Source organism: Zingiber officinale, chromosome 7A, assembly GCF_018446385.1.
Source record: "Zingiber officinale cultivar Zhangliang chromosome 7A, Zo_v1.1, whole genome shotgun sequence".
Lineage (NCBI taxonomy): Eukaryota > Viridiplantae > Streptophyta > Magnoliopsida > Zingiberales > Zingiberaceae > Zingiber > Zingiber officinale.
In genome coordinates, this window is record NC_055998.1 from 108,606,359 (window position 1) to 108,631,193 (window position 24,835).

The following is a 24,835-nucleotide window of genomic DNA, read 5'->3' on the forward strand; positions in this document are numbered from 1 at the left end:
TCTGAAAAAAAGGAACTGCCGAACTGCACATCCATGAGACCTTTCTCATAGCAATTTTAACACTGCACATTTTAGTTGCACTGCACATTTTGGTTAGGGCTTCCTGTGCAGTGTGCAAATAGTGCAATGGTTCATAGAACAACACTTTTTTAATTTGTTGGAAACCGGAAAGTCTATTGATCAATATGTTTATGTTATTTCTCCAGCCTATTTGCTATGGAAAGTTTTCAAAATGAGAGTGGACAGGAGGATATTGATGATTATTCTCCTCTGTGGAAATTTGTAGCCAAGGTGGAAAAGGGAGTCGGAGGAGGAAATGTCACTTGGTCATGCAATATATGTACTAAAGTGTGTAAAGGATCATATTCGAGGGTGAAAGCACATCTGTTAAAACAAAAAGGGGCTGGAATTGCTGGTTGTACAGCTGTTACAATGGATCAAATGAAGCGCATGCAACAACTTGTGGATGATGCAGAATTGAGAAAGAAGAATTCTAAACCGAAAGAAGTTTCGTTGCCTTCGTCATCTGTATCATCAAACATGGCTTCAAAATCATCATTTAGTGGTCCTGGTCCTTTGCAAAATGATGATCCAACTCTAACAAAGAAGAAGAAAGGACAACTTGACCCTCTTGAAAAAGCTTTTAACTTGAATGCTAGAGATGAGCTCCACTCTGAAATTGCAAGGCTCTTTTACACTGGGGGATTATCTTTCAATATTGCTAGGAATCCTCATTATGTTCGTGCTTTCAGTTTGGCTACTCAACGAACGATTCCGGGTTATTTTCCACCTGGATACAATTTATTGAGAACTTCACTTCTTCAAAAAGAAAAAGCTCATATTGAAAAGTTGTTGGAGCCAACAAAAATTGCTTGGAAACAAAAGGGGGTTAGTATTTGTAGTGATGGGTGGTCGGATGTGCAAAGAAGACCGCTAATTAATATCATAGACGTGTGTGAAAGTGGTCCTATGTTTTTGAAGGCTATAAATTGTGAAGGCCAGTACAAGGATAAAATTTTCATCTCTAAGTTGCTCATTAATGTTATAAATGAAGTGGGACATCAGAATGTTGTCCAAGTAGTCACCGATAATGCTCCTGTTTGCAAAGCTGCTGGGTTACTCGTTGAGGCAAAGTATCCACACATATTTTGGACTCCTTGTGTTGTGCACGCATTGAATCTTGCTTTGAAGAATATTTGTGCACCAACTGACTCTCTACAAAACAAAGAAGCCTTTGATGAGTGCAAGTGGATAGCAGAAGTAGCAAATGATGCTTCAATGATCAAGAATTTTATCCTGAATCACAATATGAGACTATCGATGTTCAACGATAACCCAAACTTGAAGATGCTATCACTTGCAGATATTCGATTTGCTTCCACGATCATTATGCTTAAAAGGTTCAGACAAATCAAGAAATGTCTTGAAAACATGGTGATTAGTGAAAGATGGGATGTGTACAAGGAGGATGATATAGTGAAGGCTAGAGTAGTGAAATACAAGATATTGGATGATCAATTTTGGGAAAAGATTGATTATATACTTGCTTTCACAAGTCCGATTTATGAGATGCTAAGGAAAGCAGACACTGATCAACCTTGTCTTCATTTAGTCTATGAGTGGTGGGATGAAATGATAGAGAAAATGAGAGTTGCTATCTCAAAGGGGGCTCATAGTGAAGATTCAAAGTTTTATGAGGTTGTTCATAATATTCTGGTGGAGCGATGGAATAAAAGCAATACATCTTTACATTGTTTGGCGCATTCTTTGAATCCAAGGTAAAGCTCTAAAAAATTTTAACTTTCTAAGTTTTAGCAAATTAGAAATATTAGTTTGTGAATGATGTTAAACTATCAATCTTTTTATATAGGTATTATAGCCATGAGTGGCTCAAAGAATCTCCCAATCGTCTTCCTCCTTATAGGGACATCGAAGTTTCAAGGGAAAGGAAAAAGTGCATTGAAAGATATTACTCCAATTCATCCGAACAAAGAAGTGTCAATGAGGAGTTTGCCTCTTTTTCAGCTGCCATTGATGATTTTTCTGATAATGATGCAATGCGTGATCGAGGTTTAATGTCTCCAACTAAGTGGTGGGTTATCCATGGTGCTTCTGCACCAACTCTTCAAAGTTTAGCTTTAAAGCTACTTGGACAACCATCTTCTTCTTCTTGTTGTGAGAGAAATTGGAGCACCTACAGTTTCATACACTCATTGAAGAGGAACAAGATACACCACAAAGAGCGGAAGATTTGGTGTATGTTCACTATAATCTTCGTCTTTTATCTAGGAGGAGTCCACATTATAGTGAAGGAGAAAGTAAGATGTGGGATGTTGGAGCAGATGGATTTGATTCCATGGACATGGAGGGTGCTTCTATCCTTGAAATTGCCAATTTGTCTCTTGATGAACCTGAGTTGGAGTCAGTCTTGTTTACTGACGAAGGTGGTGTTGGTGATGATACAGATATGGATGTTTGATTTTTTTACTTGTTTAAGATGGATTTGGTGTTTTATATTTTGTTATGTTTACTTTTTGTTTGTAATGGATATTATGATTGATGTAATGTGGTTTCTATTGTAGGATTTTTAATTTTTTATATTATATATATATATATAATATTTATATATTTTAATAATCGCTGTATCTTAGCCGTATCGTGTCTTATATTTTCAAAAAATTTCGTATCGCCGTATCCGTGTCGTGTCCGATACGATACCCGTACCCGTATCCATGCTACACTGGAAATGGGTAGATGTGTGCATTGCTGATGGAGGCGATCTATTTAATGAGCTGTTGGAGAATATTAAGTTGTTCTTTAGAGAAAGGAACCAAGTTGTCACATTGTGTCGTGGGTGTGACTATAACATTTCCCTTTGCTTCACGGTCCCGAGAGGGCTTCCAATCTGTCGGTTTGGCATGAAGCTAACAACATGTGTGTTTGGTGCGTCCTTGCTTTCGACAGTAGTCACACCATGGGTGCCCCTTCTTTGTCCAATTGTTATTCGTGTTGTGAGCGGGATTTCGGACAGCTAAAGCACTTGCTTCAGTTGACTAAAGAGGCTGAATTTCGGGGTTTGGCCGACCCAACATTACCCACATACGACTTTCTTCCCTTTCAGACTTATGAAAATGCCTCTCGAAGACTTGGCAGTGGTTTTGTGCTGAGGATTCTACCCCTGGCTGCATCCAGAGACTAATCAAGCCCTAACAGAAACTTAAACACTCTCTTAGCCTTCACAAATCTCTTGAAATACGTTTGGTCTTCATAACACTTCCAGTTATGAGTTTTAAAGAGATCCACGATTGCCAATTGAGAGTTGTGAAATGGGTAGTTACTGAATGATTGCCTACCTTGCTTGAAGTCTTGGAGAGTGCTTTCAACATGAAATAATTCAGCAATGTTGTCTTGGCCGGAGAAAGTATCACGAACTGTCTCCCATATATCTTGGACAGTTGTGAACAATAAAAAATTTTCATCGATTTTTGCGTTCATAGAGTTGATTAGCCATGACATAACAAGGTTGTTTTGGGCCCCCCAGACTCGATACTTGGGACTGCGTATTTCTAGTTTTGGAATACCTATGAGATAATCATCTTTTCCTATGAACATCATTATCGATTGTGACTACTGTAGATAATTGTAGTCATCCAGTTTGTGAATGATAATTGAGCTAAAGATAGTTTCTGGTCGAATTCGAAAGTGTGACATCATGGGGTGATTTGGAGTAGAGTTGAGAAGAGGTTGCTGACATCTACTTGAAGTCTGACATGATTGGCCGCAGTCTCAGTAAGTAGACATAGGCGAAAGAGATGATCTAGCAAAAAGTTGTTGCCGTCGAAGATCAGAACCCCAATGGCTAATGAAGACCGAAACCCTAGAGGTGGCCGGATAGCAGAAGGAAACTTTGCTTTGATACCATATGATTTTCTCTAGAAAACTTCACATTTATGTCAATAACCTTGCCTCCTTTTATATACAAATTATATACTCTTTTTTAAGAAATTGCAATCACATAATATCTCCTAATCAATCACAGCAATTATCAAATCAAATCTTCCTAATTATACAATATCAAATCAAATGTAATAATCAAATTTGTGCAATAAATCTGCAACAAATCTCTAATAATTTGTCTAGATTGCTTCTCCACAATGTTTAATTGCTTCCACTAATTGATATCAATTACATGGATATATGTAGACTTATAATTAAAAAAACTCACACTAGTGCCACTAACGTGTGACTAAGTTTCAAAAGAGGAGTAGAGCAAGCTACCATAATTCAATTCAATGCATTTATGTCTAACTTGTTAACGTCGGACATGATAACGATTATCCTATGACCTGACGAGAAGAGGGGATTGAGGAGAAGACAAGAAGAGGAACTTCCAAAAAAAGAAACTTTTGAATAGAGGATAATTTTTCAATATCTAAACATGACTCTTATATATATCACAACCTAAGACTCAAATAAAGAAAGAAAATAGATCTTTTTTCTGAAAAGGAATTATAAACAATTAACATATCTTAATTCCAATGTTGTAAAGAAAGGAAATAGATCTTTTACCCGAAAAGGAAAGTACATAACTGAATGATCTTAACTCCAATCCGAACGCGGATCAAGACAAATTCTCTCCTATAAATAGTAGGAATACCAAAATTACCTTAAATACCCAAAAAACGAAAATGACTAAAAATAGCAAAAAGACTCTTAAAGGGGCTTAAACGGTAGCATTTGAGGCCAAAATTTAACGGTTACGATTTTACTAGTAATAAACATAGGCTTTCGAATTCTGCACGCGTGACGAAAGACATCCTGATTATCAAATCCTCTGTCCCCAAAACCCCTTGTCCCCGTGTCCCACTTGTCACCCCAGCCCATCGCTGGCGGCCGAAGCTCAATCAGAACTATACCCTAGGAGGAAGGTGAACCCAGAGGGATTGCCATCGGCACGATCGACGTCGGAATCTGGCCAAATCTGAGCAGGCTTTCCTCTACGGTCGATCTGGGCTCTTGCTCAGATCCGATTGAATTTCGGCATCGATCGCGCCAGCGGTGATCCCCCTGGGTTTACCTTCCCTCGGGATATAATTTTGGCCAGTTCGGCGGTCAGAGGCGGCTGGTGATGGGCTGGAGGTGATGAGTGAGACACGAGGACAAGGAAAAAGTGGGGCAGAGGATCTGATCTCCTGATTTCGAGTTCCGAGTCAAAAGTTATGATCGTCTAAAGTTTGAAGGGTCATATTGGGCTTCAACATCGGTTGGTCTTCTATCAGTCTCCCTGGATTGAAATGAACTCGCTCTTGAGTTCATATTAGCTTCATCAGCATTTGTCGAATAAGGAGTTAAGTGTTTCACATTGAAGACATCGGAAGTCTTCAAATGAATAGAAAGGCACAACTTGTAGGCATTATCGTTAATCTTTGTAGTATCTCACATGGTCCGATTTTTCGATCCTTTAACTTATTATACTCTCCAACAGGGAACGATCATGAATGAATATAGCCCAGATAAAATCTCGAATTTCACAAAGTACCTGTCGAAGATGACTATTGACCCGAGTCTTATACTTGGTATTACTTTCCATAATTGTCAGTTTCACCTACTAATGAATACCTCGAAGATGTTGGTGCAGGTTGCACTAACGGTCTAATTCAGGTTTTGATGAATGACAAAGTAAGTTAAGTTATGTTTATTATGATCTAACGATATAACTAAGTGTGAGGAGAAATCCAGATAGGTCGACGGAATATCTGGTAAGAAATCCAGTTAGGTCGACGGGTTGACCGGATAGCTAGTACGAAGCTTAGATAGGTCGACGGGTTGATCGAATATCTGACACGAAGTTCAGCTAGGTCAACGGGTCGACCAAATAGCTAGCATGAAGTTCAGACAGGTCGACGGACAGATCGGATATCTGGCAAAGCGGTAAGTTAAGGTCAGTCACTGGAAGGAAGTGACTTGGCGAGGACGCGTTCCCCGTTTGAGGGAACAGTAAGCGTCGATTCAACTTGGATCTATTTCGGAAATCTAAGTTGAGATCTTGACTAGATTCTGGTTTCGAGGAGATAGAATCTAATTACTACTTGTTATATAGTGTGCTAACTTTGTTTTGCAGGGTAGTATAATTTTTATTTGTCTCGGATTAAGTTTTTCTTGCAGGAAAATAGTTTGCTGGAAAAAGGAGGTCTGGGATCCGGGCACCCGGAGTGGTCCAAGCGCCAGAACTAGTCCGGACACCCGGAATGCCTAAGGGTTATCTGCTCGCCAGCTTGGAGCGCGTTGATTGGTTGACCGATGTCACGGTCCTGGCGCCCGGAATTGCTTATATAAGCAGTCTTCCACCAGGAGTACAGAATACAACATTCTTTTTCTGATCGCTTTCTTTCGCGTTGCTCCGACGATCGAACAACACAACTCTGACGACAGAGTGACGCGACTCCAATAACTGAAAGCACAGCCTTCCAAATCTCTGAAGTTGTTGGTATATTTGTTTATATCTGCACTTAAATTATAGATCCATTGTATTGCTCTTGTAAAGATTTGCGAATTGTTAGTGGATTACCCAACGAAAGCACTCGACGAGCGCAAACCTTGGAATAGGAGTCGACGAAGTCTCCGAACCAAGTAAAACTTGGTTTGTTAGCATTGTTTTCATTTTTCTCTTTCGTTGCGCACTTTAATTCTGTCTCGATTTTCAACGATCGCTATTCATCCCCCCTCTAGCGTTCCTTTCAATCCAACAGAAGATGCTTTTCCATCTCATCCGCTTTAGGACTAATTCGCCCTAAACGTGGAATAAGAGATAAGTCTAGAATTTCTGATGGATTCCGCCTATAGACAATCTCAAAAAGACTTAATTCTATAGTCCTGCTCATCGATTTGTTGTAGGCAAATTCTGCTTGAGGTAACACTAAGTCTGCTTTGCTTTAGTCCCTGTAGGCATCTCAGAAGATTGCCCAGACTTCGATTCACTACCTCAGTTTGTCCATCTGTATGAGGGTGGTAAGCATCACTAAGGTTCAACTGCGTGCTGAATTTTGCTCATAAGCTCTTCCAAAAGTGGCTAATGAACGTGGTATCTCGATATGAAGTCATGGACTGAGGAATATCATGTAAACGCACGATCTCCTTGAAGTAAAGATGGGCAATCCGGACAACATATAGTCTTTCTGCAAGCTATAAAATGTGCCATCTTTGAGAATTTGTCAACTACAACAAGAATTGAATTTGAGGTTTGTTGGGTGCGGGGTAATCCTAATACGAAATTCATGCTGACATCGAACCAATGGGCTTCAAGATTTGAAGAATTGTGATACCAATGCCAATGCCTTCGATGGTTGGAAGGCACCTTCGACGAATGCTTTTCGAACCAATTTGAGCTTCCAACCATCGAAGGCATTGGTCTTCATGCTTTTCGAAGACAACACGGAGATGATCGAAGTGTGATGCCCATGTTAGATGGTAAACGAGGATGTCATCAAAGTATACTACCACAAATTTTTCCATAAAGGGCCGTAAGATTCGATGGTTGGAAGGCGCCTTCGACGAATAGTGCGAAGGCGCCTTCCAAAGCCATGGAAGGCGCCTTCGACCAGGCAATTTTAGCCGTTGCAAAAAGGATAAAGTTTTATCCTTTAGCCTCGTTGGAGGCACCTTCTAGCCCTATGGAAGGCGCCTTCATCCTGCGGATAAGTTTTTCCAGGGTCCACAAAAAGACCCTTGGACCTAGGAAAGATGTAACAACTTCGGTATTCAGTTTCCTAGTCATTTATGAGCTTTCACTGTGTGTAAAAGACTTCTCCGCCTTCAGCAAAGGAGATTCTTAGTGAGCTTTCATCTGCCTTGGATTAACAACCATTTAGGTTGTAACCAAGTAAATAGTGACCTTTTACTTATTTCTTTTAAGTTGTTAATTCTGTTTTAATGACTTTATTAATCTGAGTTGAAAGTCGAGAAATGTGCTTGTTTTAGTGTTTCAGGCAACTCAACCCTCTCCAGCCAGCCTACCCGGGCCAACAAGTGGTATTAAAGCCTAACAGCTTCAGGAGGACTAACCGCCGAACGAAGCATACGAGATGACCAGATCAAGCATCCACCCACCAAAATTCGAAGGGGATTTCGCCAACTGAAAAAAAAAGATGGAGGTATTTTTCAAAACTGATTTCGATTTACTTTTAATAATGGAATTTGATTTTGTAGCACCCGAAGGCAAAGAAAAATACCACTGAACCAAAAAGGAGCAGGTTGATTTCGTGGCAAACGACAAAGTAGAGTTCCATCTACTAAGCGTTCTACCGTCACAAGAAGTCAACCGAATCGGAGCCTACGAGCCTGCGAAGGAGCTTTGGGAAAACCTCAGAAGCGAAACTCGCGAGACGGGATCTGCTTAGAAACCAGATCAACAACATCAAATTGGAACAAGGCGAAACCGTTGCATACCTTTATTCAAGGATCAAGGAGCTCATCACTGGACTCACGAATCTCGGAGAAAAAGTAAGTAACTGAGATTCGATAAAGTACACGCTTAACGCATTCCCTAGAAATACTGAATGGACATCATTAGTAGATGCTTATTACATATCTAAGGATTTAGATTCAACTACTTTAGAAGAATTATTTTCTACTTTGGAAGTTCATGAAACGAGATGTGCAGATCCGAAAAAGGAGCCAAAGCATAACATTGCCTTTAAGGCAACGATGGACGTACAAGATTCAGAATCCTCTCTTGACAACAACAAAACGGTAATGATGGTAAGACAATTTAAAAAATTATTTAAATCTAAAAAATCTAACCATCTGCAGGGTAGAAAAAAAAGAACAATCAGATGCTACCACTACAATGAAGGACATGTGAAAGATAATTGTCCTAAATTGAAGAACAAGGGCAAAGGCAAGGACAAGAAGCCTGTCCAAACAGACAAATACAAGACCCTTAAGGCGACGTGGGACGAAACGTCGTTTGAATCAGAGGTCGAAGCCTTTTCCGGACTTGCGTTGATGACAAGTCATCAAGAAGACGAACACGAAGCAAGCTCGTCCGAAATGAGCATCGAGAGCATCGATGAAGGGGGAGTTATATCAGAAGAAAGCAATAGTTCAGGGGGAGCTAAGGATGACGGGATCGACAAGGTAAGTCAGACACGATCTCTTCCACCTGATAAGTTTTTCAAATTTTTTAAATTCCTATAAAAAAAACTATTGTAAGTTAGAAAAAGAAATTATAGATTTGAAAATACGGTTATCCAAAGTATGTCCACTAGAATTATGTGATAATTTAAAAATAAAAAATAACAAATTGAAAACAGAGATAGAATATTTGAAAAATCGTACATGCTCATATAATAAAAATATTAGAAAATATAATAATTTGAACTGGTATTTTAATTACCACAAGAGGCAAATTAGGAAAATTTCTCAGAAAAATATTCCTAAAAGATTTTTAATTAACCCAGTTGGAAGGAACCTAAATTGGGTTCCAAATTTTTTTATAAATTAAACTTTAATTAAACTCAGGGCTTTAAGTGAGAAAATTAAATGTTTAATTTCCTTAAAAGACTTTGTTTAGAAAGTGGTTGTTGCTCCAATAACCAAGAAGGCCTAGTGCCTCGCCACAGCTTGGAAGCCAATTAATGAAATAAAGTATTTAATTGACTAATTGTTAAGTATTTAGAAATGCATTAAATTGTTTTTCAGTTAGAAATTTTTTTTAAGAACCCCAATTTTAATGTGATCAAAAGGGAGGGTAGGAAAGAACAAGTTTGACTTGACTTGCAAATTTCACTTAGAAATTTCTTTTTACTTGCAAGTCTCACTTAGAAAATTAAGTTTTTTTGTTAAAACTTATTTTTTTACTCTTAGATTTTTTTTGGTACCCCATTTTTTATGTGATCAAAGGGGGAGAAGGGCAAATTAAGTCTAAGGGGAGGTAGTAGTTCAATTCAAATTTTAAATTTGAAATTTTTTTTGCACTTTATTGCATAATTGCATTAGTAGTTCAATTCAAATTTTAAATTTGAATTTAAAAATCTTTTTGCACTTTATTGCATAATTGTAATTTTATTATCTTTACTTTATGATTGGTTTATCCTAACTTAACTTGGGTTGCTTACATCATAAAAGGGGGAGATTGTTAGAACTCCAACGTTGTTTTTGGTGTGATCAACCAAGTTAGGTTATGTCTTATTATGTTTTGATCCCTGTGTCTAACTGTGCAGGAGTTTAGGAGCACAGGAAATTGAGCGGAAAACGCAGCTAGCGAGAAGGACGGCACGAGAGAGAGCCGATAGGCTCGGTGCGTCTGAGGGACGAGGTGCTGCGGAAGAGTACACCGGTGGACGAGAAGGATGCGCGTGGCGGTCCGAGGGACGAGAAGCCGGGGAGGAAGGCTGCTCGAGGAGAAGGCCGGAAATTGGGTTCCGGTGAGCCTTATTCCGTTAGCCGAAATCACCTAGGAGATTGTAGCAACAAAGGAGTGAAATGGAGCTGCAAGTGTTGCTGGAGGTGCCTTCAAAAGCTATTGAAGGCGCCTGCGCGCCTTCTGTGAAAGGCGCCTTCCATGGCTAGAAGGCGCTTTCGATAAACAGTGCGAAGGTGCTTTCTATAGCCATAGAAGGCGCCTTCGACCAGGCAATTTTGGTCGTTGCAGAAAGGATAAAGTTTTATCCTTTGGCCTCACTGGAGGTGCTTTCCAGTCCTATGGAAGGCGCATTCAGCTTGCAGATAAGTTTTTCCAGGGCCTATAAAAAAATCCCTGGACCTAGGAAAGATATAACAATTTCGGTATTCAGTTTCTTAGTCATTTATGAGCTTTTACTGTGTGTAAAGACTTCTCCGCCTTCAACGAAGGAGAGTCTTAGTGAGCTTTCATCTGTCTTGGATTAACAACCATTTAGGTTGTAACCAAGTAAATAGTGGTCTTTTACTTATTTCTTTTAAGTTGTTAATTCTATTTTAATTGCTTTATTAATTTGAGTTGAAAGTCAAGAAAGGTACTTGTTTTAGTGTTTCAGGCAACCCAACCCTCTCCAGTTGGCCTACCTGGGCCAACAAACTCAACATCCGTGGTAGGAGCAACGCTTTGGCATGGTAGCAAAGCATATACAACTCCATGCTCCACTTCATCTAAAAACCTGGATATAGAAAGCATATTGTCCCCAGGGCGTAGCACAGCTGGGGGCGCTTGATTTCGTGGCCGAAAGGTCCAGGGTTCGATCCTCGGGGTGTCATTGCCTGGGGTTAGCGTCCCGGCTATGCGCTTTCAGCTGTGTACCTGCATTTACCTCCCTCCATATCCGTGGGACCGGCTCTAGAGGGGCCGCTGATGTGGCGGTTCCACATTTCTGGATATAGAAAGCATATTAGTATTTTTGGCTACCTAGCTACTGAAATTAGAGTAGTTCTTTCCCGCTGCGACGCTAACATAATATTTTTTCCCTTGATACGAAGGGTATATGTATTTTTCTGCCCATTATGAATAGTACTACGATCATACTGCCAAGGTCGCCCCAACAATACATGACACGCATCCATGACCACCACATCACACCAAACACTATCAAAATATTTGTCAATTGAAAAGGAAACGAGACATTGCCGGTTTACTGTTACCTCACTTTTTTATTTAGCAAGGATAACTTGTAGGGTTTAGAATGACGGTTTGTGTTCAGTTGTAATTTCTTGATAGTCTTAGCAGATATTACATTTTCACAACTATCACTATAGATGATCATCCTGGAGACTTTATCCGCGATGGTGCAAGTACCCCGAATCGCGCTTGGGAGTACTCTTACGAACGACCAAAGTCTCATGGCCATCACTATAAATCACTTCGTTAGATACACATCATACATCGTGTCGTCTATCACATCTTCCTCGATCAACAAGTTTTTTCCCTTTAGATTAGTAGAAGGGGCGTTTTGCATTGGTGCACCATATGTCCCTGTTCACCACATTAATAACATCTAGGGGCCTTAGAGTAAACCTGTGGCTACCGTTGTAGTGGCCGCTATGGTGGCTGTTGCATTGGTTGCCGCTGTGAAGGATGAGAATTTTGAGAGCGAGTTGGCCGACTATTTTGGTTGCTTATCCCTGCCAATTTTCAATTTTTTTGCTTTTCAGCCGCCAATGAACGCTGAAAGGCTTTTGACACCGTCGAAAATGAATGAAGCCTGAGGATATCTTGCAAGGCAAGTGTAGACCCCCTATGTATCGTGCCACCTTCTGCTCCTCCATCTTGGATAGATCATTTACTCATCTATATATTCGTCGACCGTTCGCACCGTCTCAACGAGTGAAGTAGAATAGAGTTTGCGTGTAAGCGAAGGGAAGGAAGTGTTCCTTCATTTTTTCCTTCATATTCTCCCGGTCAGTTATTTGGGATTTACCTTGTTTGTCTCCAGAGTGTTGCATCTGTTCCCCCTATGTTGATGCTCGCCCATTGAGTCTGATGACAATTAACTTCACCTTCATCCGATTTGAAACTTGTAGTCGAAGATTCGCTCTATTTCGTTTATCCAGTCAATGAAGTACTCTGCTTGCAGCGAACTAGAAAATTCGGGCATATCTCGAAATTCAAAGTCTCCAACAGGCTCCTCTCGCCCACGGCGTTCCTGAGGTGTAATATGGGTTCTCGAAGGAAGATTCAGATCCACGATCAGAAATCTTACGATCTTTGAGATCCTGCGGCGCTTGACGTTGGTCAACTCTACAACTTGCCTTCGTAAATCCTCAATCGTCATTATGTTATGTTACGACCATGGTGCTCAGCTTCTTCCACAGAAGCCTGCCTGCTATTGCGACCGCAACTACGACATGACGACCCGCCATTAGACCTGACGATGACCTTCTCGTGGCTTTGATACCAACTGACGCTGGGCAGGATAGTGATTATCCTGCTGGCTGATGAGAAGATGAGATTGAGGATAAAGCAAGAAGAGGAATCAAAAAAGAAACTTTTATTAAGAATAGAGGATAATCCCTCAACATCTAAATAAAACTCTTATATAGACCACAACCTAAGATCCAAATAAAGGAAAAAAATTACAATTAACATATTTTAATTTCAATCTTGTAAAGAAAGGAAATAGATCTTTTACCTGAAAGGGAAAGTATAAATAATTAACAGATCTTAATTCCAATCATGTAAAGAAAGGAAAAGATCTTTTACTCGAAAAGGAAAGTACATAATTGAATGATCTTAACTGAAATCAGGACGCTGATTAATACCAAGAATATCAGAATTACCTTAAATATCCAAAAATGGAAATGATCAAAAATAGCAAAAAGGCTCTGAAAAAGGTTTAAACGGTGGAATTTGGGGCCAAAATTTGGTGGTTACAATTTTACCGGTAACAAACGTAGGCTTTTGAAGTTTGCACGTGTAGCGACAGACATAGCCCAATTTTGAGTTTTGAGTCAAAAGTTATTTCAGTTTGAAATTTGAAGGGTCATATTGGGCTTCAACATGGGTGGAACCTGTATCACTTGTTACATAAACTAGAGAAATTCTCATAAGCAAAATATGAATTAGATTGATAATAATAAAATTAGAAATACACTTGTACCCATGTTGGTGTGATCCCTCGTCACCAATCTCTCTAGTCATGAAACGAAGTTAGTAAAAGTCATGCTTGCATCCCTCTTAGGCTTCATAGCAATCGGAGGCAGATGTTTACATTACGAGCAAAGGCTAGTAGTGGCAATGCTTCCCTTTGCCAAGCTCTAGCATTGCTTTTAGTCCTCGAAAGGAGAGTTGCTACTCCTGTTTTGCATTTGCATGAACTCTAATATTGAGAGTGAGAAGAACGAATACTTTGCATGATAAGAATCAATTTGAAGGCGAGGTTGGATTTGGAGGTTTGTTTTGTGGGAGAATGATTGAGAGCAAAGGGAGTGCCCTATGATAGCTTCTACTTTGGGCAGAGGCTAAGTGTCACACAGGACACACTCATGGATATGGTAACAATGGCCACCTATGCACGAAGGGTGGCTGTAGCTTGTTGCGTGTGGAGGAAATCTCAAGCGGAGGCTCCTATCTTTATCTGCCCTTAGAATATGGTAGCGAATACATGTGAGAGAGGACATGGCGCTAGAAGAGGCAGTAACGATAGAAGGTTTTAAAGCTTTAAAGGATTTGTGTGCATAAAGAGGCACAAGGATGAAGAGGGACCTCTATTGGTTAAGCGAACTTGTACACCTAGTCTCCTCAAAGCTATTCAAAGGCGGCTATAATGTCATGTAGAAACTTAGGGATAGGAAGACATTCCATTGCTTCCATTAATGAGATAACTATTACATGGGTATATATAGACTCATGCTAAAACCTAAACCCAGAATTACTAATGTGAAACCAAATCCATACACCAATAGATTTTAATCTAATACCTCTAACAATATTAGACATGTGGCCTCCCTTCAAGGGGATAGATGAAAGAAAGCTTAAACCTAGTAGAAGATCTCACTCTGACACCAGGTTGAGTGGGATGTAATCTTGCATTATTGATGTATAGGGTTCATATGCAATGTGGTACTAAACGTATTCAACATGTAATCATAACTCTGATAACAGCTAATACTAATTCTAACAAATGGTTATGTTTTATTCATTATATAATATATTATTACTTGTTATTTTTTTCTCATATTGTGATCATAAAAACTAATGGTTGTACTTGACTTGAAGCTTCATAACAACTGACTGTAAATGAATATCTAATATTAGGTTCTATTTGTTACTTATACATATGCATATGCTTTCTGCAGTCACTTGCGACAGTCATAGGGTCTTCATGCATCGGAGGAATAACGTGCAACTCAATTATATTATTTCAAGATCTGCTAGTGTCAACAACACTTTCCCCTGTATGCTTTTGTTTCTCATATACTTTTTCTGAGAGTTCATTTGTTAAGTTTGTGGTAATCATGGATGATGTGTGTGGTTGAAGTTTATACAATCTTTTATGTCTTGGGAAACTTACTTGCTTGGTTTTCCTTTTAGGGTGACACTGCCAACATGTTTACTTATGCTGTTTTGCGGTTAACACCGCATGCTTTATCCTCCAAGACAAGTTCTTGGTCCTATTTAAGGAAAGGAGTTTCTTCCTCAAATGTTTCTGTTAGATCTGCTTCACTAAATACTGGATCTTCACTAGAAGATTATCAGGATGGATCTTTTAATACTTCCCCTAGAGGGCAAGGTCAGACATACCACACAGCGAGGCTTCTTCAAACTGATAGCTGGTCTAAAGGAAAAGATGGCTTTCTTGTTAGTGGCATTCATGGTGAAGTTGGTAATTTAGTTGATATTCCCCCAATAGTGTGGCTCCAACAAACAGAAGAGCAAGTGTATCTTTGTGTCTATCAGCATCGGAACCTCACAATTATTTTCCTCATACCTGTATGCACATTGATAGACGGAGAGACGGGGATATCTCACGCTAAAAAACAGTTTTTGGAAAATGTTAGTTCAATCTACCTTCGGTACCATTTTATATATTGTCCTAATTAGCTTTGTTTTTGGCTTCATTTTCTCATTGTCAGTTGTCCATATTGAATGGATGCTAATCTATTTAGTTTCCAATATTTGAATATTCTTTCTAATTTCTCTGCCTCTTCAAAACTAAAATATAAGAAAAAAGTTATTCAAGAATCGACTTTGGGTTTTCAAAGCATAAATTAAAAATACAAAGGAATACTGAATAATGACTCAGGTAACTTGAAGTTTAGATTCATCTGCCTTATTTCTTAGAATGTTTTTGACAATGCCAGTTCCATTATGTGTTATGATTTCTCACCATTGGAATCTACCTATCACTGAAAGAAAGTGACCATCCTTTCATCTACTGAGACAGTATTTAGAAAATCCTGATTCCAATATACAATTGTGATTTTGAGGAGTTTTACTGATGATACCAACATATAATTTTTGTTAGATAGTAGATCATATTCTTTTAGGTTCATTTTTACAGCTGACGATCATTATTTGTATGCTTGCAGTATTCTTATGGTTATACAGACTTAATATTGTTGTTGACTTATATGCTATTCTTATGTGTATTGGGACTATATTTTCGTTGACTTGTTGCTCTGGCATTCAGTTATATAGATTTATGTTGTCTTGAAAGCTCAATACATCTATATCGTTGGATCTGTAAAACTGGTTTATAAAATCATGTTCCTTTAGGCCATTGCTATTTATATCATAAATTCTTGGCACTTATTTCCTTGCTTGATATTGCCTTTGCTAGTACATGACTGTATAATTGCCCTGCTGATGATAAATTTGAGTTTGTATTTACTTGTTGCTCGCAGGCTTCAGAGAAGATTGTATATGTTGAAGAGAAACTATCTAAAGGATTTGGTGGTGAAAATGCTTATCATGTTAGTGGATATCGCTACTTGCTGGTTGACAGGGATAAGAGCATATCAAGGGCTTCTCCCCCAGGAAAAGTGACAACTCTTGCAAAAGTTAGCACCATTTGAAACAAACTCTTGATATGCTTACATGTGCATGTGCTATAAGTTTCCTTGTTTCAGTACATGTTTCTGCTCTCCTGTTTGCTTTTATTATATCTGAGAAAAGTGTTAGAGAGGAGGTTATGAGCTCTATCAAAACTTAGTTAATGAAGTTTTTACATGGACATGAACTTCTAACCACCATTTTAAACAACTGGTGCATTCAACCTAGCTAAAGAAATTAGTTAACCAAAGGACTTTGGTTAGAACTCGAGAACAGTTGGAGGCAGTTCCTTGCTAAAAGGCTTCTTTCTAATATTTGTTGTGGTGTTTTCCTGCAGGATTCATTGCTTGCTTTTAATAATCTAAGAGAAGAGGTTGATTTGAAAAAGGCTCGAGCAAATAGAGAAAAGCCAGACTGTGAAAATAATTTTGAGATGTGCATTAGAGCCAAGAACAATGCATGGCTAATTGCTAAAATAGCACGAGGGAGGGAATTGTACATGGTGTTGGAGAAGGCAAATGAGACGCTTCTTTATGCATCTGATGCTGTTGAGAAGTTCAGCAACAGGTGCTTTGTGATACATGTTTTTTTTCACTGTTTCCCAAGCCTTAGTAAACGTTCATCTATAATTTTCTGCAGAATCATTTCATGAGTCACGTAATCTTATGGTTGGGTCCGTGCACAATTCTTCACAACTAAACTGGAGATTCATATCTAAATGCTTCACTCTGAAATTGGTCATAAATTCTGTTACTTCTCCTAGTTGAATCAACCCTCCAATTTGGCGTGGGTTTTAATGAAAACAGGACGAGGCACATAATTAAATGACAATATAATTATCGCATCAAAGGAAAAAAGAAATCGTTTGTTGGGCTCGAAGAAATGCCATACCAGATGATTCATTCTTTTAAACTCTGACAATGTTGAGCTAGATAAAGCCTTCACTGTTGCGTGGTTTTCAGTTTTTCCAATGTTTAGAAATCAATTTCTAATGATTTGTCCTATATGTTGTTAACAGGTATTGTGATGGAGCGTTTTCGTTGGACTAGTAGAAACGTGAAGTTTTGCTCCAGCGTTGCACTGCATCAGTTCTTTGTTTTACAGGCTTATAAATGTCTACCTGTTAAGATTCAGAACGTTAAAGATTTCTTCAGTGAGATAATACAGCGCAAGTGGACTTGCTCCGTAAGGCGCACTAGCTTAAGAATATCGATTGCAGGGTTATTTTAAATTATTGAAAATCTGGACTAAGGCTGTTGTAGATTAAATTGAAAATCTGCGACCGCCTAGGATTATTAATTCCGGCTCTCGGACAATGGTGTAGCGATAAAATATATGATAGATTAATTAAACATGATTTAATTCTTAGTTATAGCGTATTGTAGGTATTTTAGGTAGTTCGAAGAACATGATACTTCGATAAAAAAAAATCTATAATTCCTATTATCATTTTGTTTTTTCTGTTCAGATTCCTTTTACAATTATTTTTTAAAAAACTGACAATAATTTATTCTTACATCAACACAATAGTTTTGTAATATTCATATTTTTTTTTAAAAAAAAATTATACAATGTATAGATTTTTCATTTTTTAATCTTTAATTTTGAATTTTTGAATTTTGAATTTTGAATTTTGAATTTTATATTACTTTTAGCCCACAGTGTTAGCCTGTGCTAAGCCACAGAGGTATGACATGCCCAACACAATGTGCATGCTATGTCCAACCTAGCGCATTGAAGCGCCTTGCGCAGTCAGACGGGCTAGGTCTTATGTTGTGCCTTGCTCGAATCCAACCTGTTAACATGACTATTTAACAACAATTGTAGTTTTACCAACAAAAGTTAACATGACTAGTCTTCAACAACAAAAGATGAAAAAAAAACAGTCCAATTATAATTCTTTTCGACAAATTACTGAATCAGGCCGTTTAAGTTTTATATTATCGAAATCGTGTAGATAATTTTGAAAATATCCAAATTGCATACGTGATACTGGGTTTGCCCCTATGCAAGTTCACTTTCGCTCGCCGAATCGAATCGATTCGGTAAAATTCTATGATCATGAATAATAATTTTAATTGATTTTTTGAAAAAAAAATAATTAGAAAGTTTTTTATGATTAAAAATTTACTGTTCTGCTGTATCGAATTGATATTTGAGAATCGACAGATGAATTAGATGAGCATATAAAATCTTATTTCATATCTTATGTCTTTAGGTTAATCAATTGATTTTAATAATAATTGACTTATATACCTAGAGAGTTCGAAATGACGTGGAATAATATTTTATGTATCCGTCTAGTTTTCCTGATTATATCCATGATCTCAAACATCAATTTGATATACCGTATTGAGAGCAACGAACTTTTGAACATGAATTAGAATCTTTGGACACATCCGTGTTCAAAAATTCACTGCTCTTAATACAACATATCAAATTGATTTTTGATGGCATGAATATAATCAGAAGAATTAGACGAGCACATATAATCTTGTTCTATGTCATTTTGAGATCTCTAGGCTCATAAGTCGATTTTGGTCAAAATCAGTTGATAAACCTAGAGAGGTTGGAATGATATGAAATCAGGTCGTATGCGTTCGTCTAGTTCTCCTGATTATATTTATATCATCAAATATCATTTCCATACGCCATATTAAGACCAACAAATTCTTAAATACAAATCAAAATTTTTAATCGATTGCTACAGCATAGCAAGCTTATTTTTTAATAAAAATAATAATTAAAAAGTCTTCTATGATCAAAAAATCCGTTGCTCTCGATATAGTGTATCAATGATATTTGAGTGCATGAATATAATCAGGAGAAATAGACGAGCACATAGGATATTGTTCTATATTATTCTGAGCTCTCTAAATTTATCAGCGGCCGTCAATAAAAAATTTTAATCGATATTCATGTTCAAAAAATTATTGCTCTTAATACGGTGTGTCGAATTAATGTATGAGGGTATGAATATAATCAGGAAAATTAGACGAACACATATGATCTATTTCATGTCATTCTCAGCTCTCTAGGTTTACAGCCACTTTCGAGCCACTTTTGATCAAAAGTTCATGGGCCTAAAGAGTTCAGAATGATATGGAACAAAATCCTACGTGTTTGTTGTAGGACCGTTGCGGCCGGCTAGAAGAGGAGTTGGATAACCTGCAAATTCAAAAACAAAATCAACCCTTCTCGAACTCTTAAACTAACACTTGCATAAAATAAAAGCAATAAATAAGATCAGAAAAGTAAAAGGCACATCGAGATTTACTTGGTTACAACCGGGGAGGTTGTTAATCCAAAAAAGCATAACACTAGTGTCTCTTTCAGGCGGAGAAGACTTTTACAGCAATGAAGCGCACAACAGAAGCTAAACTACAGAAAAGCGTACAAGTGTAGAAAGAATGCTTGAGTTCTGAATTCGAATTGAAGCTTCTGGACTAAGGCTATATTTATAGCCTTGGTCGGGGCGCCTGGAAGGGTTCCGGGCTCCCTGGGAGGGATAAAACTTTATCCCCAACGTTCAGATCGAGTCAAACCTCGATATGGTAAAAAACCAGACTCCGGGCGCCCGGAATGCATCCCTCGGAATCACTACGTGTTTCCTTCTCGTCCGACGGTGTACTCATCCGCAGTCTTCGTCCCTCGGACGCACCACGTGCCGTCCTTCTCGATAGCTGCGTCTCTTGCTCCCCGAGCAATCTTCCGCTCCGGCTTTCGTCCCTCGGAACCACCGCACGCTTCCTTCTCGTTCGCCGGTGTACTCTTCTGCAACACCTCGTCCCTTGGACACACCGCGTGCCGTCCTTCTCGCTAGCTGCGTCTTCCGCTCGAGTACCTGTGCTCCTAAGCTCCTGTACACTTAGACACAAGGTTAGAAACACACGGGACCTAACTTAACTTGTTGATCACACCAAAACAACCTTGGGGTTCCAACAATCTTCCCTTTTTTGGTGTGAGCAACCCAAGTTAAGCTAGGAAAAAAAAATAGACATAAAATAAACATACCTAAATTTACAATTTAAGTGCAAAATTAAAACAAGTGTTAAATTTTAGTCTACCTCCCCCTAGACTTATACTAATCTTTCTCCCCCTTTGTTCAAAAAAAATGGGGTTTTAAGAAAAAAATCTAAGGGTTAAAGACTTAGAAAATTTTGAGATCCTTAAAAACATGCAATAATTTTTACATAAACAGTCTCTCAAAAATTTTAAGTAAAATTTTAATAAAATTTTCTAAGTGAAATTATAAGAAAGAATTCTAACTTAGACGGTTTTACAATATATATATATATATATTTTATAAAAAAAAAACTTTAAGCAGAAATTTTCAATTTCATAACAACTTTTAACTTAAAAAATATCTTCTGAGAATTTTTTTAAGAGAAAAAAAAAATAAATAAATATTCTAAGTAAAAAAATATTTTTTTGAAAAAAGATTTTCTAACTTAAATCTTTGAAAATTTTTCTAAGTAATTAAATTTCTAAGTCAATTTCACTTAAAAGTATTTTTCTAAGTATAAAAATATTTTGAAAAAAAATGTTTGAAAAACTTTGGAAACATTAATTAATTCTAATTTTAATGCTTTGACAAAAAGTTAATTAAACATTTATTTCAATATTTTGGCTTCCAGGTCATGGCGAGGCACTAAGCCTTCTTGGTTATTGGAACAACAACCACTTCCTTATACAAAGCCTCATAGAGAAATTCATTGTTTAATTTTTTCACTGAAAAACACTAATTTTAATTTTAAAATTTAGACTAAGCAAGATTTAGGAACCCAATAAATGCTCCAGCCTACTGGATTAACTAAAAAATTTTTAGGGACATATTATCTTGAAATATTCCTAATTTATCCTAGGTGATATCTATAATACCAATTCAAATTTTTAAATTTTCTAAAATTAGATGAGCATGCATAGTTTTCCAAGTTGTCTATTTGATTTTTCAAATTTTGATTTTCTAATTGTAATTTTTCATTTTCCAATTTTGATTTATCTAATTCTTCTAAAGGGCAGGATTTAGCTAAAATTATTTTTAAATTCTTTATTTCTTTTTCTAATTTACAACAGTCTTTAGTTAATAACTTAACAAGCTTAAAAAGTTTATCGGGAGGAAGAGAACGTACCTGACTTACCTTGTCGAGTTCGTTGTCCGTGTCTCCCCCTGACCTGCTGCTTTCTTCTGACGAAACTCCCCCTTCATCGATGCTTTCGATGCTCATCTCAGAAGAACTTGAATCGCAGTCGTCGTCTTGATAACTCGCCATCAGTGCGAGTCCGGAGAATGCTTCGACTTCCGATTCGGATGACGTATCGTCCCACATCGCCTTTAGGGCCTTTCGCTTTTGGATAGGCTTCTTATCCTTCTCCTTGTCCTTGTTCCTCAACTTGGGGCAGTTGTCCTTGACGTGCCCTTCTTCGTCACAGTGGTAGCAGTGGATCGTTCTTTTTTTCTTTCCCTGCGCATGGTTAGTAGATCTGGATTTACAAAGTTTCTTGAATCTTCTTACCATCATTACCATTTCCTCGTCGTCGAGAGAGGATTCCGACTCTGGTTCTTCTCTCGAAGCTTTGAGGGCGACGTTGTTCTTGGGCTCCTTCATTCCTGCACATCTTGACTCATGCACTTCAAATGTTGAAAAGAATTCTTCTAATGAAATCTTTTCTAAATCTTTAGAAATGTAAAATGCATCTACTAATGATGCCTATTTGGTATTTCTAGGAAAGGAATTTAAAGCGTACCTTAGCGAATCTTGGTTACTTACCTTTTCTCCGAGATTCGAAAGTCCGGTAATAATTTCTTTTAGTCTCGAGTGCAGATGCGCGACTGTCTCGTCTTCCCTAAGTCGCAGGCTGGTGAGCTGATTGCGAAGCAGATCTCTTCTGGCGAGCTTGGCTTCGGACGTCCCTTCGTGCAGCTCGAGGAACTTCTCCCAAAGTTCCTTTGCCGAGTCGTAGTGTCCGATCCTGTTGACTTCTTGAGGTGGAAGAATGCTTAGCAGATGGTATTCTGCTTTGTCGTTCGCCACGTATTCAGCCTGCTCCTTTTTTGTCCATTGACATTTTTCCTTACCTTCTGGAGCTACAAAGCCAGATTCCATTGTTAAAACTAATTCGAAATTTGTTATAAAAAATACATGCATCAATTTTTTCCAGGTGGCGAAGTCCCCTTCGTATTTCGACGGGTAGATGCTTGGTCCGGTCATCTCGTTGCTTCGTTCGGCGGTTAGTCCTCCTGAAGCGCCTTGGCTTTGATACCACTTGTAGGACCGTTGCGGCCGGTTAGAAGGGGGGTTGGATAGACTGCAAATTCAAAAGCAAAACCAACCATTCTCGAACTCTTAAACTAACACTTGCATAAAATAAAAGCAATAAATAAGATCAGAAAAGTAAAAGGCACACCGAGATTTACTTGGTTACAACCGGGGAGGTTGTTAATCCAAAAAAGTGTAACACTAGTGTCTCCTTCAGGCGGAGAAGCCTTTTACAGTAATGAAGCGCACAACAGAAGCTAAATTACAGAAAAGCGTGCAAGTGTAGAAAGAATGCTTGAGTTTTGAATTCGAATTGAAGCTTTTGGACCAAGGCTATATTTATAGCCTTGGTCGGGGCGCCTGGAAGGGTTCCGGGCGCCCTGGTGGGATAAAACTTTATCCCCAATGTTCAGATTGAGTCAAACCTCGATCTGGTAAAAAACCAGACTCCGGGCGCCCGGACCATTAAAGTCAACATTGTTGACTTTTTGGTCCGGGCTCTCAGCTCCAGTTTAGCTCGTCTTTGGTCAGGGTCTTTTACTCCGGATCCGTTCGTTTGGGTGATCTCTGCCATCCGGAATAGGGCTCACCCGAACCCAACTTTCGGTCTTCTCGAGCGGGCTTCCCTCCGGCTTCTCGTCCCTCGGAATCGCTGCGTGTTTCCTTCTCGTTTGCCGGCGTACTCATTCGCAGTCTTCATCCCTCGGACGCACCGCGTGCCGTCCTTGCAATCTTCCGCTCCGGCTTTCGTCCCTCGGAACCACCGCACGCTTCCTTCTCGTTCGCCGGTGTACTCTTTTGCAGCACCTCGTCCCTCGGACACACCGCGTGCCGTCCTTCTCGCTAGTTGCGTCTTCCGCTCGAGTACCTGTGCTCCTAAGCTCCTGCACACTTAAACACAAGGTTAGAAACACACAGGACCTAACTTAACTTGTTGATCACACCAAAACAACCTTGGGGTTCCAACAATCTCCCCTTTTTTGGTGTGAGCAACCCAAGTTAAGATAGGGAAAAAAATAGACATAAAATAAACTTACCTAAATTTGCAATTTAAGTGCAAAAATAAAACAAGTGTTAAATTTTAGTCTACCTCCCCCTAGACTTATACTAATCCTTCTCTCCCTTTGTTCAGAAAAAAAAAAATGGGGTTTTAAGATAAAGACTTAGAAAATTTTGAGATCCTTAAAAATATGCAATAATTTTTACATAAACAGTATCTGAAAAATTTTAAGTAAAATTTTAATAAAATTTTCTAAGTGAAATCTAGGATTCGTTAGTTCTTTTGATTATATTCATGCCCTCAAACATCATTTCCATATGTCTTATTGAGAGCTATAATTTTTGAAATATGATTGTATCTAAAAAATCTGATTTGTGTCTAAAAATTCATTGCTCTCAATACGATGTATTGAATTGATGTTTGAGGGTATAAATATAATCAGGAGAACTAGAAGAGCACATAGGATCTTGTTCTATATCATTTCGAGCTTTCTAGGTTCATCAACCAAGTTTAATTGAAATAGACTGATGGACCTAGTTAGCTCGAAATGACATGAAATAAATTTATACATGCTTGTCTAATTCTCTTGATTATATTCATACTCTCAAATATCAATTCGATACGAACAACAAATTTTTGATCATAGAAAATGTTTTAATTATTTTTTTAAAAAAATTTTACTCAATCGTGTGAAAAATTTTACTCAATCGTTACAAACACATACAAGCAACACATTTTTTTATCATAGAAGATCTTTTAATATATATTTTTTAAAAAAATTAATCAATTGTTACACTAACCTATTCATAATCACAAAACTTTACCGAATTGATTATTACCCTCTAACAATCTAATCGACGAACTAAAGCAAACAAATGCATAAAATCAATATCAAGTACATGATTTGAACATTTTTAAAATTGCTTACACGATTTAAATAATATGAAACTTAAACTATGTGGTTAGTTAATTTGTTATTTTTTTTTTGAAAAAAATGCCCCAATTGGAGTGGCACTCTCCGTGAATAAGGAACTCCAAATTCTTCAGAAGATTTTTCCCTGTAGAATTTCTTATATTGATAAAATCTTTTATCTACACGGATCAAAAGCCTAC

General features: G+C 38.1%; 1 protein-coding gene across 9 annotated transcripts in view; it reads left to right on the plus strand.

The window, feature by feature from the left end:
* The window catches only part of LOC122001973 (vacuolar fusion protein CCZ1 homolog), a 32,544-nt gene extending 14,714 nt beyond the window's left edge, over nucleotides 1–17,830 (plus strand). For 2 of the 9 annotated variants that reach the window (XM_042556966.1, XM_042556970.1), the window contains 5 exons: nucleotides 14,767–14,865; nucleotides 15,002–15,463; nucleotides 16,315–16,470; nucleotides 16,800–17,029; nucleotides 17,481–17,830. In XM_042556966.1, the coding sequence (XP_042412900.1) occupies nucleotides 14,767–14,865; nucleotides 15,002–15,463; nucleotides 16,315–16,470; nucleotides 16,800–17,029; nucleotides 17,481–17,511 (978 nt within the window). In that variant the 3' untranslated portion in view covers nucleotides 17,512–17,830. The other 7 variants (XR_006117543.1, XR_006117542.1, XM_042556969.1 and 4 more) reach the window with 6 other exon arrangements.
* The last annotated feature ends 7,005 nt before the right edge of the window (nucleotides 17,831–24,835 follow it).